Here is a 20,519-nt window from a genome sequence, read left to right as displayed (position 1 = left end):
CCAACACCAGCACCAATCGCCGGTGTCTTCCTGCTAATCGCCGCCAGCAAAGCTGCCAGTGGCTTCAAAAAAGATGGCGGCCCATGGGCGCTGCCATCTTTCCGAGGATCGTCGCTCCCCTTGACTTCATCGTGGAACGATGATCCGTCGCCATGGTAGTGTCAGGTCTCACGAAAACCTGAAGCTTCTTCGTCTTAACCCATGCATTACAATGTGCTATCAGCACATTGTAAAGTATGGGGAGTAAAATCCCCATATACTGCCATATTTTAGTATGGCAGTATATGATAGGATCGTACAGACACCCTAGGGTTAAAGTACCCTCGGGAGTCTGAAAAATAGTAAAAATAAAAGTTAAAAAAAAAAATATAATAAAAAAACCTAAAAATTCTAATCACCCCCTTTTCCTAGAACTGATATTAATATAAATAAACAGTAAAAATCATAAACACATTGGGTATCGCCGCTTCCGAAAATGCTCGATCAAAATATGATAACGGGTTTTCACTGTGTTTAACCCCGTAACGGAAAATAACGAAAATGGCACTTTTTTGCCATTTTAAAAAAAATTTAAAATTCTATAAAAAGTGATCAAAAGGTCGCACAGTCCTAAAAATGATAACATTGTAAACGTCATCAAAATCCGCAAAAAACTACACCACCCACAGCTCCATACACCAAAAATGTATAAAAAAAAAAGTCATTAGCGCTAGAAGATGGCAAAATCCCACCAAAAACATTTTGTACAGGAGGTTTAAATTTTTTTAAATTTTTTTTTAAACATTATAAAACCTATATAAATTTGTTATCCCCGTAATCGTAGCGACCAAACGAATAAAGTAGACATGTCATTTGGGGTGTACAGTGAAATCCGCGAAATTCAAGCCCACAAGAATACGGTTTTTTTTTAACCAATTTCACTGCATTTGGAATTTTTTTTTCCTGCTTGCCAGTACACGGCATGGAATATTAAATAACACCATTTTGAAGTGTAATTTGTTACATGGAAAAATAAAAAAAGTTACAGATTTTTGAATGTGGGGAGTGAAAAATGAAAACGCAAAAAAAAGGGCTGCGGCGGGAAGGGGTTAATCAACCCTGTTCAGTGCATTTTTGTTGTATTTGTTGTAGTGTATGGTTTTGCCATAATGGTGAAATATGCATTGATCAATTTTGCCTCCTTGGTCTGCTAATTTACATTTTCACAGATCATGTAAAAGGTAGTTCTTGCCCATAGGCTCTTTTATCTCTTCCTTAGCAGTTAATGTTTTCATTTAATATGTTACATTATACACACTGATTTACTTCTCAACCTTCATTTCCCAGCAGGATAAGAATAAGAAGCTCCGTCCTCTCTATGACATTCCATACATGTTTGAGGCCAGAGAATTTCTGCGCAAGAAGCTAATTGGAAAAAAGGTAAATGGACTTAAGGGGGGGCACCACAAGACCAGAATAAAGGCTTTTTGGACACCGGTCTATTGTTAAGTCACTTAACTTTAATACATTTATAGAGTATTTATCAGTATATGCTATAACGTTTGTCTTTTCATGCTCTAATACTATTGAAGTTTACTTCCTAAGAAACAAAGGAGACTATACAGTGCGGAACTGACCGCATAGTTTGCCATACTCCACGTCACAACAGTCTTGAAATAAAGATTAAAGGAATATTTTATGGTATATTAATTCAGAACTGCAAATGTCTTGCTTTAGCATACCAGGCATCTTGTCAAGCCCTTTTGGCCTTCGTGTCGCAGAAAGAGGGGGGAAAAATGTGAAATCTGCATAGCTCATTTGCAGTGACAGAGGAGAATCTACTTTGTAGACAGTCATTAAATGTTCTTAATTGGCATGTAATTAGATATTTAAGCTAATTAGCTGATGCTTGTTAACCTTTTTAGCAAATATTGGTAAGTTGCTCTTTTCGTAATGGTTGGCTGTGTTTAAAAATTGACAGAACTGTGCTGAGTAACTGATGAAGATGATGGTAAAATGTATATTCATCACCTTTTCCTGTTTACAGTGGGTTGGCATTAAATTACTTTGAGGAGGAGCAATCACAATCAAAGCCTTTGCTTTAAATCTCAGAAGAAAATGTAATTGTCCAATCTAGCAATCTTATTAGTTTTATTCAAATTTTCAGTAATTTGGTGGTGGTGGGCTATTAATCGTTTCAAATTTTATGTAGAAAAACGCACAACCCCCCAGTTTGTGACCTTTTTTTCTGCTTCATTTGCACTAAAAGTTTTTTTTGCAAACTTCACACTTCAACACTTTCCAAAAATCCCTTTGGTGCCCTTCACCTCTGACCAGTGTTGATGGGCACAGCTCACCTGCAATCTCTTTCCTCATTCTGTGAAGTTTGCACAGATGACAGAACATGCCTAAAATAGGCTACCTGTTCTTGAATGTGTGCATTAATGGCTACAAAGAACAGACCATGGGACCTTTGTTTGCTTCCTTTTGTCATCTCCAGCTGAGCTCCGCTCGCAAGCAGATGTAGAAGAGGACGTGTATGTGAGCCCATAGAAAAATATGGGGTCATCTGGTGTCCATTGAAAGAATGGCCAGCACACATCAAAAAAACAATGACCGTGTGTGTGTAGCCATAGTCGGTCATCTACTGTTTTAGATATGTAGGTATACACTCAGCAGCTTCTTGGATGCTTAGCAACAGTACAGACAAGATGGCTGCCCTAATAATGCAGAACCTGAATCTTAAAAAAAATTCAGAAACTGGTTTATAGTATTATAATATGCTCAAGACACATGCATAGAATGAGGGGTTTATAAAGCTTTACAATATAGTATATAAGAAATGCGTGTATTGCGGACAAATGTCCTTCATCTTGTATGTCTCTTCATTTGAATTGTGACACTGCTGGAATGTAAATTCCTGCAGATGGCAGTGCATTGTTACTTCCAATGATCTCAGCTTGTCCCATAAATCTCTAATTGCTGTAAATATGCTTAAAATGGGATTTATGTTTAATAAGCCAATGCTTTCTGGTGGATGCTATAATGAAGTCGTGTGTGTGTGTTTTTTTTTTTTTTTTTTTGGGACAGTTTTAGCGAAAAGGGGTTAGGGGGAGATGAGCCTTCTCCTGTGCAGGTTTAACCAGAGCATAACTCTTGCTCCACACACAGCTTGTTTCTTCATGGTCTGTAGGTCTTTTTATCTGCTGCTCTACTGACTTTAGGCCTTTAGTAACATGTTATATTTGTCAGGTCACCATTATCGTTTGCTACTGTGTGCTTTTTTCCAGCTTTGCTATTGCATCCCTGATATTTATGCCTTTATCCATTCCCTCTGACACAAGAGTCACGCAACCATTGCACAGTTTCTTCAGGGACTCCTCCGCATAATGGCAAAACCTAATCTATACCTTCTCCGGAGCATGCGTGTGAAGAATGTTAAGTTGATCAATAACATAAAGTGGGTAAATATTCTAGCATATAAAGTACATAGGATTACGTCACTAGTTTTGGCTGATCCATTGGATGATATTTAAAGGACACCTGTCATCAGGTCTCTGTCACTAGTCCTGTCACCACTACCTGTTGGAGCAGCTCACAAGGATCCCATCCCAGCATTTATCTAGTCAAATAAAACATTTATCATTATAAAATCATATTTTCTTTATTATGTAAATGCAGCTGGGCATATGGAGAGCGAAAGTAATATCACCCAGCTACCCCTCCCCTCTCCTCCCCTGCTTATGTCTGTGTGTACTGTATAGTAAAGCATTGCTAGTGCTTTACCTCCCATACACGTGTGAGACACCGACATCAGCTACACATGAATCTGACATGTTCTGCTCTAAAATGACTGCATCCTGGAACTGTTGTATCCCTCATACACACACAGGCTGCAGGTGGCGCCAGCACCAGGAAGAACATAAAGGAGCCATTACACCATTATATCTCTCATCATTATACAGGCAGTCAGTCATGTGTATAGGCGTATCTCATACACACACAGGCTGCAGGGAGCCTGGCCTCCAGAACCAGAAAGCACATGGAGGAGCCATTGCACCATTATACCTCACATCATTATGCAGGCTGTCAGTCAAGCACTGGGGGGGGGCTGTGCCTCCCACTTATGAATAAGCTGGACAGCAGAATATAATGATTCAGTGGACATCTGTTTATTTGCATACAGCTTTAGGACCTGATAGTTTGAGTGTACAGGCATGTAGAGGGACAATGAAGGGATAGGGACAATGCTTTCTAATGGCAGTTTATGAAAATATATTTGTTTAGGGGGTTAATTTGCCTGACGGGTTCTCTTTAAGAGCTGCCTTACAGTGCAATACATGTTTGTAAATAATGTAACTACGATATCACTTGACTTGACTGTTCAGCTGAAAACTAATAATTAACGCCAAAGGATATTTTCAGTCCCCACAGACTATGAATCAGTACTCCAATATAGCCGTATGATATTAAATATGATCGTGAATACTATGCCTATGTGATAGTAAAATCATTTAATCTTTATTTCTTTAAAACATTTAAAATGCAGATGACGACTGTCAATAGGAAAAAAACAGCAATCCCCCTGTTTCACATATACCCACAAATACACAATTGTACAAATTCCCATATACAGGCGGTCCCCTACTTAAGAACACCCAACTTACAGACCACCCCTAGTTACAAACGGACCTCTGAATGTTCCTAATTTACTGTACTTTAGCCTTAGGCTACAATAAACAGCTATAACAGTTATCAATGGAATCTGCAATGGAGCTTTATTACTAATCCTGGTTCTTATGACAACCCAACATCTTTAAAATCCAATTGCAACAGAGACCAAAAAAAATTTGACTGGGGTTACAATTATAAAATATAAATTTCTGACTTGCATAAAAATTCTACTTCAGTGTAAACCTAAAGAACCTATCTTGTACGTAACCTGGGGACTGCCTGTATAAATAAATACGTGCAATGGCTTTTCCTTGTACCTTGATGAAGATGAAGTCTAAGGCTACATTCACACGGACGTATGAAAACGTCCGTATCCGTACCGTTTTTTTTACGGGTTACATACGGCCACATTCATTTCAATGGCCAATACGTCTAACCATTTATATTGCAGTTTTTGACACTGTAGCGTGCTGTACCGTATAGTAGCCGTATAAAAATATAGAGCATGTCCTATTTTCTCCCGTATTTCAGTCCTGTATGCCCTAGAAGTCTATGGGGACGTATAACATACGTGTCACGTACGCGCTGCATACGGGTGAAAAACGTCACGTATATACGGGCTCATATGGCCTGTAAATACGGGACTGGAGGAATCATACGGTCGCGTGAATGTAGCCTAAGAATGTTCATAGAAGTTTAGGAGTATCCTATCTGTAAAAACCCTTTAGTTGATATATTCAGAGCATATTAACCCTTTTTCTGCCAGGCATCTCCGGAAATGTTATCACTTTATTGGCAAGGAATTTTTTTTACATTATTTTTTTTTTTTTTTTTTTTTTACAAATAAAACAAATTACAGCATAAAGAATAGAATTTAGAATTTTCATATTTTATCAAAGTTTGTAGAAATTCAGACTACTGTACATTTCTAAAATAAATGTAAGATGTGGGTTATGTATGATTTTACTCATGTGTATATTCACCAAAATATGCAGCGAAGGGAATGTTACATCAGTGTGATCCAAACAATTTTTGCAGAGCTTCACACACGTTGCTTTCCCTTGCACTACGGTAACCCCCTAAAAAAAAAAAAAAAAACCCCACAAGTTCTGGGTTGTGGTATTAATACATAACCCCAGTAGGAGAAGATCAAATAGATCCCTCAATCGCATAAACAAAAATTTTATGACTCTGTATATGACAATCAGAAAGCAAGAGCACTGATTTTTCTGCAACAGATAATAAATATTTACTTAATATGTGAGAAGCTCCTCTGTTCATCCATTTCTTCATTTTGTTTGTTGGCTAAGAATCTGCAGGGGTGTTACTAAAAGGGGTATTCCTAGGCCAGTTATAGCGAACCTTTAAGCGTCCGAGTGCCCAAACTACAACCCAAACCCCCCTTATCGCGAGGTGCCACCAAAAATTAAAGCAGTAACTTATTGCTCCCTGTTTTTCAACAACTTTCAATCATATTGGCCTCCTGAGCACAGCAACCCAGTAGAAAGATGGGAAATTTGCATTATTCTTACTTCTTTCCAGTGTCCCTCTACACACAGAATCGTGGGGCCAGCAGGAGGTCCTCCAAAGATAATTTGGTCCTGTCTACTCATTCTCCCTTTTCCTACAGTCCCAAGTAGAAAGTAAGTATCACTTTAAGATTCTTTGAGTCCTGTCTGGTGTGTTGGGGCGATGGCCCGGGTGCCCACAGAAAGAGCTCATAGTGCCACCTCTGACACCCGTGCCATAGGTTCGCCACCGCTGTTCTAGGCCAAGACCCTCTAGTCATGCTGCCTTGAATTCAAGGGAAAAAATACTGTTCACTGAAGAGTTAGATCTGCTGTGTTCTTAGTGTTTCTGGGATTTGAAAGGCATCTCCGTCAACAATGTATACTCTGCAGAGATGACACTGAATGAGATTTCCCAAGCATTTAACTATTCTGTTGCCAGGATGGTTACTGAGCCTGTGTCTGTAGTAGCATGTGCTTGGCCGTACTAGTTGTCCTTTATTGGAGATGAAAAGCCAGTTCAATTCCTGTCTTGCAAGTGCCCTTATCTGATTGAGACTTCTTTAGCCTCTACAGCCCCTACCTTCCCGTAACATCTGACACCAAAGGCATACAGCAGATTTGTCTTGCCATCCACAGCAGAGGCACAAGTCTTTTAGATGCAATAGCATGACATTATCGGAGTCAGTTTGTCACTACATTACTTCATTGTTATGAATGGACATGGGCTGCGTTCTTGATAATATTTGTAAAAAGAAAATGCTGAATGTTTAAGTATGGGGCACACTGAAAATGCAAATAACATAATTTTTTCAGCTTTTTTTGTCTCCTCCATACGCACACAGCATGTACTTGGTTCCTAGTCTTTGATTGGTGGAGCAGTAATCACATGCTCAGTCTTGTATTTAACAAATTTTTATTATTTTAGTGCCGAAAGTTTGGCAACACTAGACTACACAGTGCTAATAGTTTAAGTGGTTTCCCTTGGACAGCAGCACCCTTCATCTTTTTGTTGCTGCTTTACTCTAGAAGAATCTACTAGAATTTAGTTTTTGGCATGATGAGCTAATACTAGGTGGATTACTGCTGAAGACTTGATGAGGAGAGCAACAATTGGGAGACTTCCGGTGAAGACCAGATGTGCTAATACTCTCACTCTTGCTTGTTTTTGTATTTTATCCTTATGCTTCAGAGCATCATATTCCAGATTACTGTGTTTATTGCTGTTTTCAAGTGAAAATGCTGAGCCTGTGGGTCTTTTTGAGTTTCCTATTCACCTAATAGTGTAGGTCTTGTTCTGCTTGGCTAACAGCATTGATCCTAGTCATTTATGCTCGATGGCAGTAATATGTAGGAAGCTGCTTAAGTAGATGATCTATTTGCTTTACTTTTGGCCAGAAGCGTGTTCAATGTGAATACAATTCAGAACAGAATTTACAGTCAATGCAGCTGTAAATTGTGTATATGTGTGTATGTATACATGTCTGTACCTTAATGAGTATATGGTATTCCAGTGACCAGTTACATTTTCATACATTTTTATATTAAGTATTTTAAGCAAAAACTAGAGCAAGCCAATATTGTGCAAAACTCAGTTTACAGATTATATTTACAGTTTATAGACTTCTTTAAGTTGTAAGTGTGAGGGCAGCCTCAAACTCCTGTCATTCTGTGAGCAATGCACTATGCATTGTTTCTTCACTAAATAGCAGCGTCAACACTGTAATCTTGATCACTTGTTGACAATGCTGTTTAGTTCCACACAGAAGGAATTGAACAATTCAATTGAACGAAGGGCACACACCCCTTGCAATCATTTTATTGTTTTTCTGGCAGTGGACAAGGAGCAAACATTAGGCCATATAGATATGACCTAGCCATACAATATGATTTAAAAGTCTAAAATAAAAATACCCTTTTAAAGAGAATGTTTGGGTGAAGGAAGAGATTGTCTTTTTACCTTCAGCGGTAGTTGTACGGTTTGTGATTGTGTCATGTCTCTTTCAAGCAAAGTCTTGTCTTAGAAATGAAAATAACCTGAAGTCATCCTAGCCAGCTGAGCAGCTGTTGGATTCTGCTTTTTCTCTTGAAAGAGATCAGATTAGAGCTGTTGACTCTGCGCAGTTTAGAATGGTGCAGAATAAATATCAATTCCAATGTTTCTTCCTCCGGATTAATTTGCTGAAATGCCCCCAGACCTTGTGTGTTAATCAGAGTGTTCCCAGGGGACTGGCCATTCTAAAGATATCAAATGTAAAGTTGATGTGAGGTTACTTGTGGATGCCTTCACACTGATTCTACAAATCAATCTCTGATGTGCTCTTTATGTCTGTGTGTGGACCGTTACTCCTCATCGCTTTTTGTAGTAGAACAAATGGTTTCAGCTCTAGTGATCAGCTGCAGGGAATACATTTTTATCTCAAAGTGGTGCTGTGGTTTGGATAGGTAGAAAGCTTAGCCTTCTGTGTATTCCATTCTGCGGTTTCTGCGCTTTTTGGAGGATATGTTGCTGGTATAAACCAAAGCTTAGCTCATCTGCTTTATGGCTCATCTGCTTTTACACACTATGCATGCCATTGGCCACCATGGGGTTTATAATTTTGTCAGTAAAATTTGCATTTCAGGTTCATGTGCACATGGCAAATACATCAGCCTTGTAACTCCTTTTTGGCATACAGGCTAATTTTGGCATCTTGGACAGGAAAAACTTGCTATGTAGTGCAGATCTCCTTGGAACTAGCAAGATTGAGAAAAATTCCCATAGTACTGAGGCTGTGTTCACACAATGCATTTAAATAGAGTTTTGAAACTCAACGGAATCGAAGAGGCTCTTGGCCTGATGGCAGTCAAGGAAACACGGTAATGATAAAATGGCAGCACATGCTTGTACAGTTCAAACTCCTTCCATCACAGATTCAGAACTAAGGCTTCCGGATAGGCAAGGGCTGAAATCTTAGAGGTAGCCATTATCATCAGACTTGACAAGGGTAAGTATAAGACCCTAATAGCGTCACGTATATAGTTTCTGTATAGCTACTGTGACCTGCTGGCAACAGGACTCATGACTGCCTGCATTGTCCTGTGTCCTCCTTACATAACCACTTCCATATCAGTGAGTGGAGGACCGTGCCAAGGACACCTGCTGCTTTTTTTTTTCTTTTTTTTTTTTCTTTTCTGTTTTTTAGTACCGTAGTGTGTTACTCTAGTTCTCATACAGGCAGCTGATTGTTGGGAATGATAAGGAAAGTATTCTTTATCTAGCTATGCAGTCATAAGTATATTTAATTACTGACCTGAACTATAAATTCAAGTATATTGCAGATTTTATTAATATTAAATAACTTAAAAAAACAACTTCTTGCAAGTTGTTAAAGGGAACCTACCATGAGTTTTCATCAGAAGTAGACCTAATTATAGATTCCTCCTGCCTGCCTCTGCCCTAATCTGTAATTTAATAATGCCTGAACCTGACTTAACTTGCTAAAAACTTCTATTTTGGTAATATGTAAATTAACTGCAGAGGCTTTTTGGGTGTGAATTAGCCTTAGCTCCCAGTGCTTGGTCAGGCTAGTACACGCCTCAATAGGCTCTGCAGTTAATTTACATGTTAAAAGCTTTATTTTAGTAACAAGTTGGGTTGGCACAAACCCATTGTGTGCATTGTAGAAGATGGCAGTGTAATCCCGAAAAGATTCCTGCTGTCTAAATATTTTAGGACTTGGACATGGCTATAATGTGTGAGGTTGAGGAGGATTTTCAGTTTTCTATAGCCTGAACACTGCTGCTTTACTTGAAAGCGTTTGGCAGCTGGATGTAATGTTACATTGTCATTATGAATCCAAGTAAAACGGCTTCTTTTACTTGAATGTGTTTTGATGAAGTTGGATAATGCAAAGGTGATAGATGGTGCAACTATTCAGAATTGCTAAGTTCTCCCTGCTGCGAGTTATTTTATTTGAGGTAGACAAGTTATCATATTTGGTGCCATCTGTATGTGTTTTGTCAGACTCGCACTGTTTAAGGTGTTTAACCCCTTCACGACTGCCACATGCCCATATACGTCCTATTTACACATATCCCGTGCACATATATACACGGCAAGCCAATGTCAAATATAAACCTTTTAACGACTCGTGGCGTAATACCATGTCACAGGTCGGCTGCGGGTACATGGAGAGGGCTCAGGGGCTGAGCCCTCTCCATAGACAGTAAGTCTTTGCTGCATATCACTGCAAAGACTTACCAGCAACACATGCGATTGTTGCGAACACCGATCGCAGGTGTTGTCCCGCACATCACCGCTGGCAAAGCTGCTGGGGGCTTCAAAAAGATGGGAGGGCATGGGCGTCGCCAGCTTGTTGAAGATCGTCACTCCCCATGACATCATCTGGGAGCGATGATCGGCCGCCATGACAGCCTGGGGTCTTCCGTAGATCCGGGGCTGTCTCGTTTGACCCATTGATTACAATGTGCGATTCGCACATTGTAATGAATGAATAGAAAAATTCCCATATACTGTAGTTTGGCAGCATATGATAGGATCAATCTGACAACCTTTGGTTAAAGTACCCTAGGGCAGTGATGGCAAACCTTTTAGAGACCGAGTGCCCAAACTACAACAAAGACCCGCTTATTTATCGCAAAGTGCCAACACAGAAATTTAATTTGTGATTTATACTCCCTTCTCTGTCACAGTTTTCATTGATACCAGCACCTGAGGCACCAATAAAGCAGAAAATAGTCCCAGGTAGAGCTGTCACTTTAAAATAGATCTGTGCACAGCAAGTTCTGGGCTGTCTGGGACTGCAGGAAGATACCTGGACTCCTCTCTGGTGATGGCCTGAGTGCCCACAGAAAGGGCTCTGAGTGCCACCTCTGGCACCAGTGCCATAGGTTAGCCATCACTGCCCTAGGGGGTCTGAAAAATTTTTTAATTTTTTTTTAAATTGTATTTTAAAAAATCTAAAAATTCAAATCTCCCCTCCCCCCATATTCCCTAGAAGTCATATGTATATAAACAGAAAAAAATCATAAACCAGTTGGGTATCACAGCGTCCGAAAATGCTTGATCTATCAAAATAAAATAACGTTTTTTTAACTGCGTTTAACCCTGTAACGGAAAATGGCGCTTTTTTGCCATTTTGAAAAATCTGAAAAGTGATCAAAAGGTTGTACAGTCAGAAATGGTAGAATTGAAAATGTCATAAGTCGCAAAAAATTAAACCACCCAGAGTTCCGTACACCGAAGTATAAAAAAGTTATTAGCGCCAGAAGATGGCAAAAAAAAAAAATTGTCACGAGGTTTTAATTTTTGTATATGTTCGAAAATATTCTAAAACCTATACAAACGTGATTGCACCGACCCAAACAATAAAGTTGACATGTCATTTGGGGCGCACAGTGAAAGCCATAAAATCCAATTAAACGCCACAAATGCGTTTTTTCACCATTTTCACTATAAATACCATCACTATGAAGTGCAATTTGTTACACAGAAAACAAACCGTCACAGAGCTCTTTACGTGTAAACAAAAAAGTTATAGATTTTTGATGGTGGGGAGTAAAAAATGGAAATGCAAAAAAAAAAAAGTCTTGAAAGGGTTAAACGGCCATATATCTCCTGAACCATGGCACCAAATAACACAGGTGTGGTGTCATACACAGAATTGTGTTTGTAGGCAACACAGAATCTGAGATATCCACTGTTAAAATAATTTTAAAAAAGTTATTTTTTTAAATGCAGAACTTGATTCCTGATTGTAACTCAGTGATATCCCCGGTTCCTTTTCACCTAGAAACACAATCCTGATTTTGTCTTAAAGGGCAACTTTTCCTCTTTACCACCAATGCCCTTTTATGATTTAAGTTTCCATTTTTTTTACTCTCCTTCAAAAATCTATATTTTTACATATTTCAATGTACAGAGCTTTATAAGAGCTTGTTTTGTCTAACCAATTGTACATCCTAGTGGCAGTATTTAATGTTCTATGGGAAGAGGAAAAAAATGCAAGTGCAGTGAAAAAACACCATTTTCTTGTACAGCTTCTACTGTACACTCAAATGACACCCCCTTTTTATTCTTTGGGTTGGTGCGATCACTGGAATACCAAATTTATATAGGTTTTATTTGGTTTTAAAAAATTAAAACCTTTTTGTACAAAAAACAAACAAAAAAAACCAATTCTTAATTTGGCATATGCCAAATTCCAAGTACGGAACTTTGTAAGATGTCATCTTTTGCAGGACATCCCAACCTTTTTAATAGCTACCATTGTGGGAACGGTACAACATTTTGATCATGTTTTAAATCAATTTTGTATGTGTTACAAAGTGATGTTTCCGACACTTTGGCCGCTATTTTCCGTTACTGGGTTCACGCTGGGAATAACTGTTTTTATATATTCATTGACTGGACTTTTTTGGATGTGACGATACCTAACACTGTTATGATTATTTTTCTTTTACCTTGAGCAGGCGGGGGAAGCTTGACTGGCTCCAAGCACTCTCCTGCCTCGATGACTAGATCCTCCGATGCTGTCGCTTCCATGGCGTTTTTACAACACACCAGGAACGTAGATGAAACACACTTGAAACGTTGAGACGTGTACTATCTTCTATAGGGCATTCACTGTTGAGGTGTAGTAGCCAGGTTTGATGTGACCAGTACCCTTTAAGTCTTTGCAGCAGGAGAGACATTGTGGTGAAAAGGAATGTAAATATTTGTACCTCCAGTGAGATTACTGGCTTGGAGTGACATTGTGTGTTCTATATAGTGACACACTTCCTCATTCTGTAGCCTTCCTCTGGACAAGACTCCTCAAGGGAGTTCTACCACCAGTAGTGATTTAATTCGCAGTGACTATGACTGATTGACCTTGGTAACTCACCAATGCATATAATCAGCAATGCATTTCACTGCTCAATACCTCCTCTGAGCCTACTTTGTTGCCATATTCCTAGATGGTTGGAACAAGCCCATGGGAAAATTGGAGTTAACAAATTAAGAATTGTCCATAAAACAATGAGTATACATCACACCCTGGCTGAGAATTTTATATTATTTCCATCCCTCTACACTGTTGATCTGTACATTTTTTTTGTACTTCTTGAGGTCATTTTTTCATATCAATTGGTCTGTTTCTGTTGCTGTGCTTCCAAGGCCCCAAAGTCTGTATTGTATTTGGTTAAATCTAAAACGGTAGGCTACTATTGTGTAATGGTGTAATGCTGTTGATTCTTTTTTTTTTTTTTTTTTTTCCATGCGGTATTCAGTGTGTGCAGGCGGCCTTAGGGGCAGGCCTTTTTTTATCAAGGTTTTTTTATTTTATATATTGCAAATTTAATTTATACCACTATAAATAATTGTTTAATTTAATGGTGAATGAACATTTTGCTAATTTTGTAGGCGTTTTTTTTTTTTTTTTTACTTCTTTTACATCATAACAATAGAAGATAACACCTCAACAGAAAACACAATCATTGCATCTACTGCTGACCATAAATTGTCATGGCTTGTTCACCACCTATCTGTACAGAGTATACCTAGCAAAGACCTCAGTGACTACACTCCATACTGCTCCATACAGCATGCTGCATACATACTCCATACTGTTGCCTCAGTGTGCTTGTGCAAAATGACAGCTCTCATAATCTTGAACAGGAATTATAAATGTTTACAAAATACATTACAAAAATATAAAAACATATAATAATGGTTTAAAAAAAATAAAAACATTTCTTGTTTCTTGGGGGGCACATTAATTTTTTTTTTTTTACCCCTTAACCTGCAGTGTAATATTATGGAACATTAATCATACAGGCCGGTGCCTTCCCTTCTCTTTACTGACTTAACTATAGCCTTGTCAAAGCCTAGAGAGAAGAGTTGGTGGTGTGCGGGGAAGGCGTTTTGGATGATAAGTGATTTTTTATTAAACTGGGGAAGAGGTGGACTGTGTGTGGGAACATGAGAGCAGAGTGTAGACAGAGCAGACCTGATGGGATTACGGAACAGAGACCAGCACTAGCACAGTGCATAGCCCTGCCCTTGCCCTTCTGTGACCACTGCAGATCGTACTTTGCAACTAGAATGTCGAGGTGCAATAAGATAATGAAAGTATATAGGAAAAATGCTATTGCAGCTATAGAAAAAAAAAACTTTATAAACTTTATATTTGCACTTTAACCCCATGTATACAAGTAAATATACTTGACTGCCAAAAGGGACAAATAATAAACTAGAAATGGCCAGTTGTGTCCAGAGGCATTATAAAGTAAGAGGATGCCCTGTGTATTAAATGTAAAAATGTTTTAATCACGCTTTACTCTTGCCCTTGGGCACATTTCTCATAATGCATTTTTCACTTTGCCTCCTGCCCTATGGCACTTTCTGTACTTGAGCTGTTCTTTTTAGGATAAGAGTACTTCAGTAAATATTAAAACAAGTAGGTCTTTCTAAGAGAAGCTTAGAAGTGCTGGAAATGTTTTGTTTCTCTATTAGATAAGGTTGAACTGGCTGACCTCATTTGATGATGCTTTTATATTTCTTACCACTTTTGTGTCCTTTTGCTCCTGGTTTTAACCCTGGTGCTCTTTTTTTTTAAGTGTATGCTGCTAAATTTATGGTCAATTTCTGAATATAACCTGCATGGTAAATGATACAATAAAAAAAGTGCCACAAGTACAATGAAGTCAAATTAGTATTTTGCCTTTCTTCTTCTTTTATTTCTCCCTTATTCTTACTGCATTTTATAGCGATCCTGTAATCATGAACGGGCACAATAAGCTTTACGCCCCCTCCCACCTGTAAAAGCTTCCAAAACTTTTCTGCCTTTGACTAAATTGTCCCTGCCCATTAACACTTGACTCCACCCATCATTGTTTGTTTGGCTCCATCCATTGTGGGGTGCATGAACTGGTGGAAAGATCTGCAGTTTTCCATGGCAGCCAGGAGCACCCAGCTTTTCCAAGGCCCTGAATTTTATTTGTTTTTTGAGCAAAACCAATCGGATCAGGGATTAAACAAGATATGTTTTTGCATCAGTGTAGCACAACATTCTCAATGAATGTATTTTTGGTTCACAATGTATAAAACAAACAATAGATTTCCTTTAACTATATAATACAGCAGACACCTGTCTGTTAACATGCAGCCCATTTATAAAGATTATAGCTAACAGCTGCACAAGAGGCTTTAGAATCCCTGGATTGGGAATAGTCTGTTTTTAAAGAGGACCTCACAGCTCTCCTTGCATGTCCATTTTTAAGGGAATATTTTTCTTTTGTTCTTCATAAAATGTGGCTTAAGATTATAAGTCACCTAATTGAGAATAGTTTTTCTGTTAACATTTGCGGGTTGTATAGAATACTAGGCTGTAGTCCTAATAGATAGATTGAAGGGTTTGTAACATGTTTGCTAACGCCTAACATGGCCTAGCTGGTAACACACTATGATATTTAGAGCTTACACAATTTTTTTTGTACAGAATCAAGCAGAGTCAATAACCCATTGCTGCGTGAATATCGGGTCTAGTGTCTAAAGCCAATTATGCACATTTTAATAGGTACTTTGCAATATATGTGCAGGCATACAGAGATTTAATTGCCCAAGGTAATGAAGTATGATGACCTATTGCTTCCCTCTGTTTTACACCATGTAAGCTTTTTTTTTGTCAATATACCCTTAGGTTTTTTTTTTGTATACTTTATAATACTGGATAAATGCTTGTTTGCTGACCAATTTCCTCCAGTTAATTCTTTAGGTTTCCCCCTCATATTTACTTTAGTTGCTTATTATGGTAGTATGTCCCTGTGAAGGCAGTTTCATATGGATCTTCTGAAGCTTGGGCTACTATCCTAAAAGGATCAAAGGCTGGAGAGCAGTTCATAAAGTAATTTCCTTCATTTTGCAGTTGGTTGTCAGACCATTTAATTCGTTTTATTTAGCATTTAAATTTTTTTTTTCACTTGCACACGGATTGTGTACTTATGTTATCAGTTGTCACTGGGGGGAAAACATGTAAATCTGACAAAACTGGTCAGAAATAGGGAAATAATACTGAGAAATATCACATGGAAAACTGTCCACTGTATTTGTGTGATTTTTAAGGTTTAATTGGCTGCACAGTCCTTTCTATCATGAAAAGTACTCCCCCCTCTTCCCCGCTGGAAGCAGATTCTGAAAACTGTTCTGAAGTCTGTACACACAGAGGAGAGGCTGAAGTTGTACCCCTAAGGCCCAGTTCACACCTGTATTTGGACAATTGACTTCTATAACAAAACTGATAACAATGAAAAATTATTGGATTCATTTACATGTACATTCATTTCAATCTACTTTTAATGCCTTCTGTCAGTAGAATTTAGTGGTGTAAATGGAGACAAATGGACATTTAAATAGATCTGGTGGTCTGCCAGTGCTATCATTCTTGTGATAGAAGTTTATAGCGCAAGTCCAAGCACAGGCATTAACACGACCTTATATAGACCTCTGTAGGCCTGGTCAGCTACAAAATGTGCTGTCAACCAAGCCAGCTGATTGAGGGTGTCATGTCCTGTGAACTCTGGGCTGTGCTGGTAGTGTTGATCAGACGATAGAAGCGTTTCTGAAACTGGAAGGCAGAGCACAGTACGTGGTGTTCCCCCCCCCCTTCCTTAAATGGATTTAAAGAAGACCTGTCACCAGAATTTTATCACCCTGCGTAACGATGCCTGCTGATTAGAGGTACAGGTTACATATCACCTAAAATTTGCTGCCAGTGAGGCACTGTACTGTATATACTCGAGTATAAGTTGACCCGAGTATAAGCCCAGGCCCCTAATTTTAACACACAAATCCAGGAAAATCTATTGACTTGAGTATAAGCCGTGGGAGTATATAGCCAGTGCCTGCCCCCCCACCCGTATATAGCCAGCAGCCCCCTGCCCAGCCTAACACCACCCCCCCCCCATCTCTGTACCAACCTTTCTGACGCCCCCCGCAGGTCTGCTTCTGACTTCAACTCTGGCTTAGTCGCCGGGTTCCCGCGCAGTCCTGGTGCACACACCATGATGTCAGCCGCTTGCTGACATCAAAGTGTATGCCGAATTTAAAAAAATTTTTTTATTTTTTTTTTAATTATTTTTTTTTTAATAACTTTGGTCCTGGGTTGGGCATGAAAATCTGCATCCGAAAATCTGAACGTGGGAATGCACCCTGGGGGACTTTTACATAAAGTCTCGGTGTCTGCACTGCATTTGTTTCCAAGAGCAAGCCAGTGACCAAAAATAAACCTAGAAATGCTCCCCTCCACTCCTTTTCATCGTCATCCTGGCGCAGTCCATCACTATTCTTGAAACGTCTGGATCACCTATAAAATAAATTTATAATTAGCAACACGGGGACAAGATGTCTGACACTGCGGGCAGCTAATTATGTACTCCTTTGCCCCTCGAGGGAGGTGTGAGGACATGCATAATTAGCAGTTCGCAGTGCCGGACATCTTATCTCCATGCTGCTTATTATAACTTTGGTTTCTAGATGATGTCAAGACTAGTAACGGACAGCATTCTAGGTTTTTCAGTGGTTGATAGCTGAGAGGCTCTGTGATAGAATATAAGTAAATTGTATATAGTTATATACAGTACCCCTAATTAGCTTTTTGAGTGTCAACTGCATTTAATTGTATTATGTACTTTCCTTACTGTTGGACCCATGGCCCTTCTTCAATTCTTCTTATCCCGCTGAACAACACAGGTGGTTTGAGGACTTCATGAAATCACCTTGTGACACAGCAGGGCGTATATCTGCTGTGTCACACCGTGTATCGGAAAAGGCAATTCACCATTACCTATTTGCTGCTGCATTACCTAGGTTAGAAACCTGTTGATTACCGGAAAGTAAAGGGATAAATCAAAGTAAGAAGTAATGACGGATTAGATTTTGGGTTTACTGGTCAACCCTCCTCTAATTTATGGGAAAACTTAATATCCTTAAAAAGTATTCGTAGCATACCTGAGAAGCTTTTGTCCTTCTCGTTTATGCCTGGAGTATTTGGAATTATTGGTGGCAATTCCTTCTTTTGACCTACAACTACTCATGAATTATGTAACAAAGTTGATCAATATTTGAAATGGAAAATACTGTCTTGTGGAAGTACATGGAAACCTTTTATGTATTAATGCTTTTATTTTTCAAAACTTTTTTGCTTTTATTTTCTTTTAGGTAAATGTGAATGTGGATTACATCCGATCTGCTAGTGCAGCCACAGAAACGACACCAGCTTTTCCTGAACGTACCTGTGCAACAGTCTCCATTGGTGGCATGTAAGTAAATGCCATATAATAGTTCCATGTCCCATTGCTTCGATGCTTTTTCCTTAATTCTTTATTAATCCACCTTTCTTTAACCCCTTAAGGACGCAGCCATTTTGTAGCTTAAGGCTCAGCCCGATTTTTTGGATTCGGACTTGCTTCGCTTTATATGGTTATAACTTTTGAACACTGTTACTTATCAAAACGATTCTGAGATTGTTTTTTCCCCACATGTTGTACTTCATTTTAGCGGTAAATTTTGGCAGATAAGTTTTGCGTTTATTTACAAAAAAAAGAAAATATGATAAATTTTTTGAAAAATTTGCCATTTTCGAAATTCTAAATCATTGCGTTTTCAGGCAGATAGATTTACCCCTAAATAAGTTGCTGAATAACATTTCCCATTTGTCTACTTTACATTTTCATAATTTCTGAAATGTCTGGATAATTTATTTTGATGTCACGCGGCTTACAAATAGAATATCGCTTTTCCGGATTTTCAGAATTGACTATTTTGGGGATAAATACAGTTTTGAATGAAATTTTACATATTTAGCATCAAAACCACCTATATAACCAACCCATTTTCAAATCTGCACCCCTCAAGCTATCAGAAACAGCTTTTACGAAGATTGTTAACCCCTTGAGATCTTCATAGTAATTGAATCAAAATGGAGGTGAAATTTAGAATGGTCATATTGTTCCCTTATACGTTCATTTAGCACTAAAATTTACACATTTCCAAAATATAAAAAGAGAAAACCCACCATACAATTTGTTCTGCAATTTCTCCTGAGTACAAAGACCCCCCACATGTGGCCGTTACTTGTTTTATGGGGGCACAGCGAGGCGCAGAAGGGAAGGAGCACCCTGCAGCTGCCAGGATTTTAGTTTCCTCATTGGCCCCTTTTGAAGGCTATAAAATTTTCGCTTTTTCGTTATTGGGGCCATGTGACGGCATTTTTTTTGCGGGATGAGATGCTTTTTCCATTGTTACCATTTTGGGGTTGGTATCACCTATTGTTGAAAATTTAGGAACTTTTTTTGAGGGCAGGAGTAGAAAAGCATCAATTCTGTACTGAATTTTTTACTTTTTTTTTTTTGGTGTTCACTGTATAGACTAATAATCATGTTATCTTTATTCTATGGGTTGATACGATTACGGGGATACCAGACATGAATATATTTTCTTACGTTTTACTAAATTTGTCAAACAAAACCCTAATGTGGGGAAAAATCTATCATTTATGTATTGCCGTCTTCCAAGTGGCATAACATTGTTACTTTTTTGGCTACGGAGCTGGTTGATGGCTTGTTTTTTGCGGGACATGTTGTACTTTGCACCAGTATCATGTCTGAGTACATATGGTTTTTTGATCGCATTTTATAGCATTTTTTGTGGGATTGAAAAGGTAAAAATCATAATTTTTGGAGGGTTTATAACAGTTTTTTTTTACGGCGTTTATCGTGGGGGTTCAATAATGATTTACTTTTATTCTACGGGTTGTTACGGACGCGGTGATACTATATATGTGGGGTTTGTGTTATGATTTAGACTTTTTTTGAGTTATATGTCTCTTTATATGTTTTGGGAGTTTGGGGCATTTTTAGTGATTTATTACTTTATTTTTTTATTGAATAACTTTTTTTTTTTACTTTTTCACTTTTATACCATGGGACATGAAGAAGCAATCTTCTGATTGCTTCTTCATGATAATATTCTGCAATACTGATGTATTGCAGAGTATTATCAGTGTCAGCCTATGCACTTGCATAGGCTGGCACTGTGCCAGTAAGATGACATCACAGACGCCATCTTACCGGCAATTCTTGCAAGTAACTCTGGGGTCCAGATCGGACCCCAGAGTTGCTATAGCAACGATCGGCGCCCCCTGAAAACGGTTCGGGGGGGGCGATCGTGGGGGAAAGACCCCCCAGATGCAGGTTAGATGCCGCGGTCGCGCTGACCGCGGCATTTAACGGGTTAAGCACCCGCGATCGGAGACAACTCCGATCGCGGGTGTTACACTGGGGTGCCGGCTATTAGTTACAGCCGGCATCCCGTGTTTC

At 38.8% G+C, this 20,519-nt stretch overlaps 1 protein-coding gene across 2 annotated transcripts in view; it reads left to right on the top strand.

Moving 5' to 3' along the window:
• Positions 1–20,519, top strand: part of SND1 (staphylococcal nuclease and tudor domain containing 1) — a 402,857-nt gene that overhangs the window by 102,965 nt on the left and 279,373 nt on the right. Inside the window, exons 11-12 of one of the 2 annotated variants that reach the window (XM_072147568.1) lie at positions 1,327–1,419; positions 18,361–18,461. In XM_072147568.1, coding sequence (XP_072003669.1) covers positions 1,327–1,419; positions 18,361–18,461 — 194 coding nt within the window. The remainder of the gene's footprint in view (positions 1–1,326; positions 1,420–18,360; positions 18,462–20,519) is intronic. The other variant, XM_072147569.1, reaches the window with a different exon arrangement.

The sequence above is a fragment of the Engystomops pustulosus genome, chromosome 4 (genome assembly GCF_040894005.1).
Source record: "Engystomops pustulosus chromosome 4, aEngPut4.maternal, whole genome shotgun sequence".
Lineage (NCBI taxonomy): Eukaryota > Metazoa > Chordata > Amphibia > Anura > Leptodactylidae > Engystomops > Engystomops pustulosus.
This window is presented reverse-complemented; position numbering and strand designations above follow the sequence as displayed.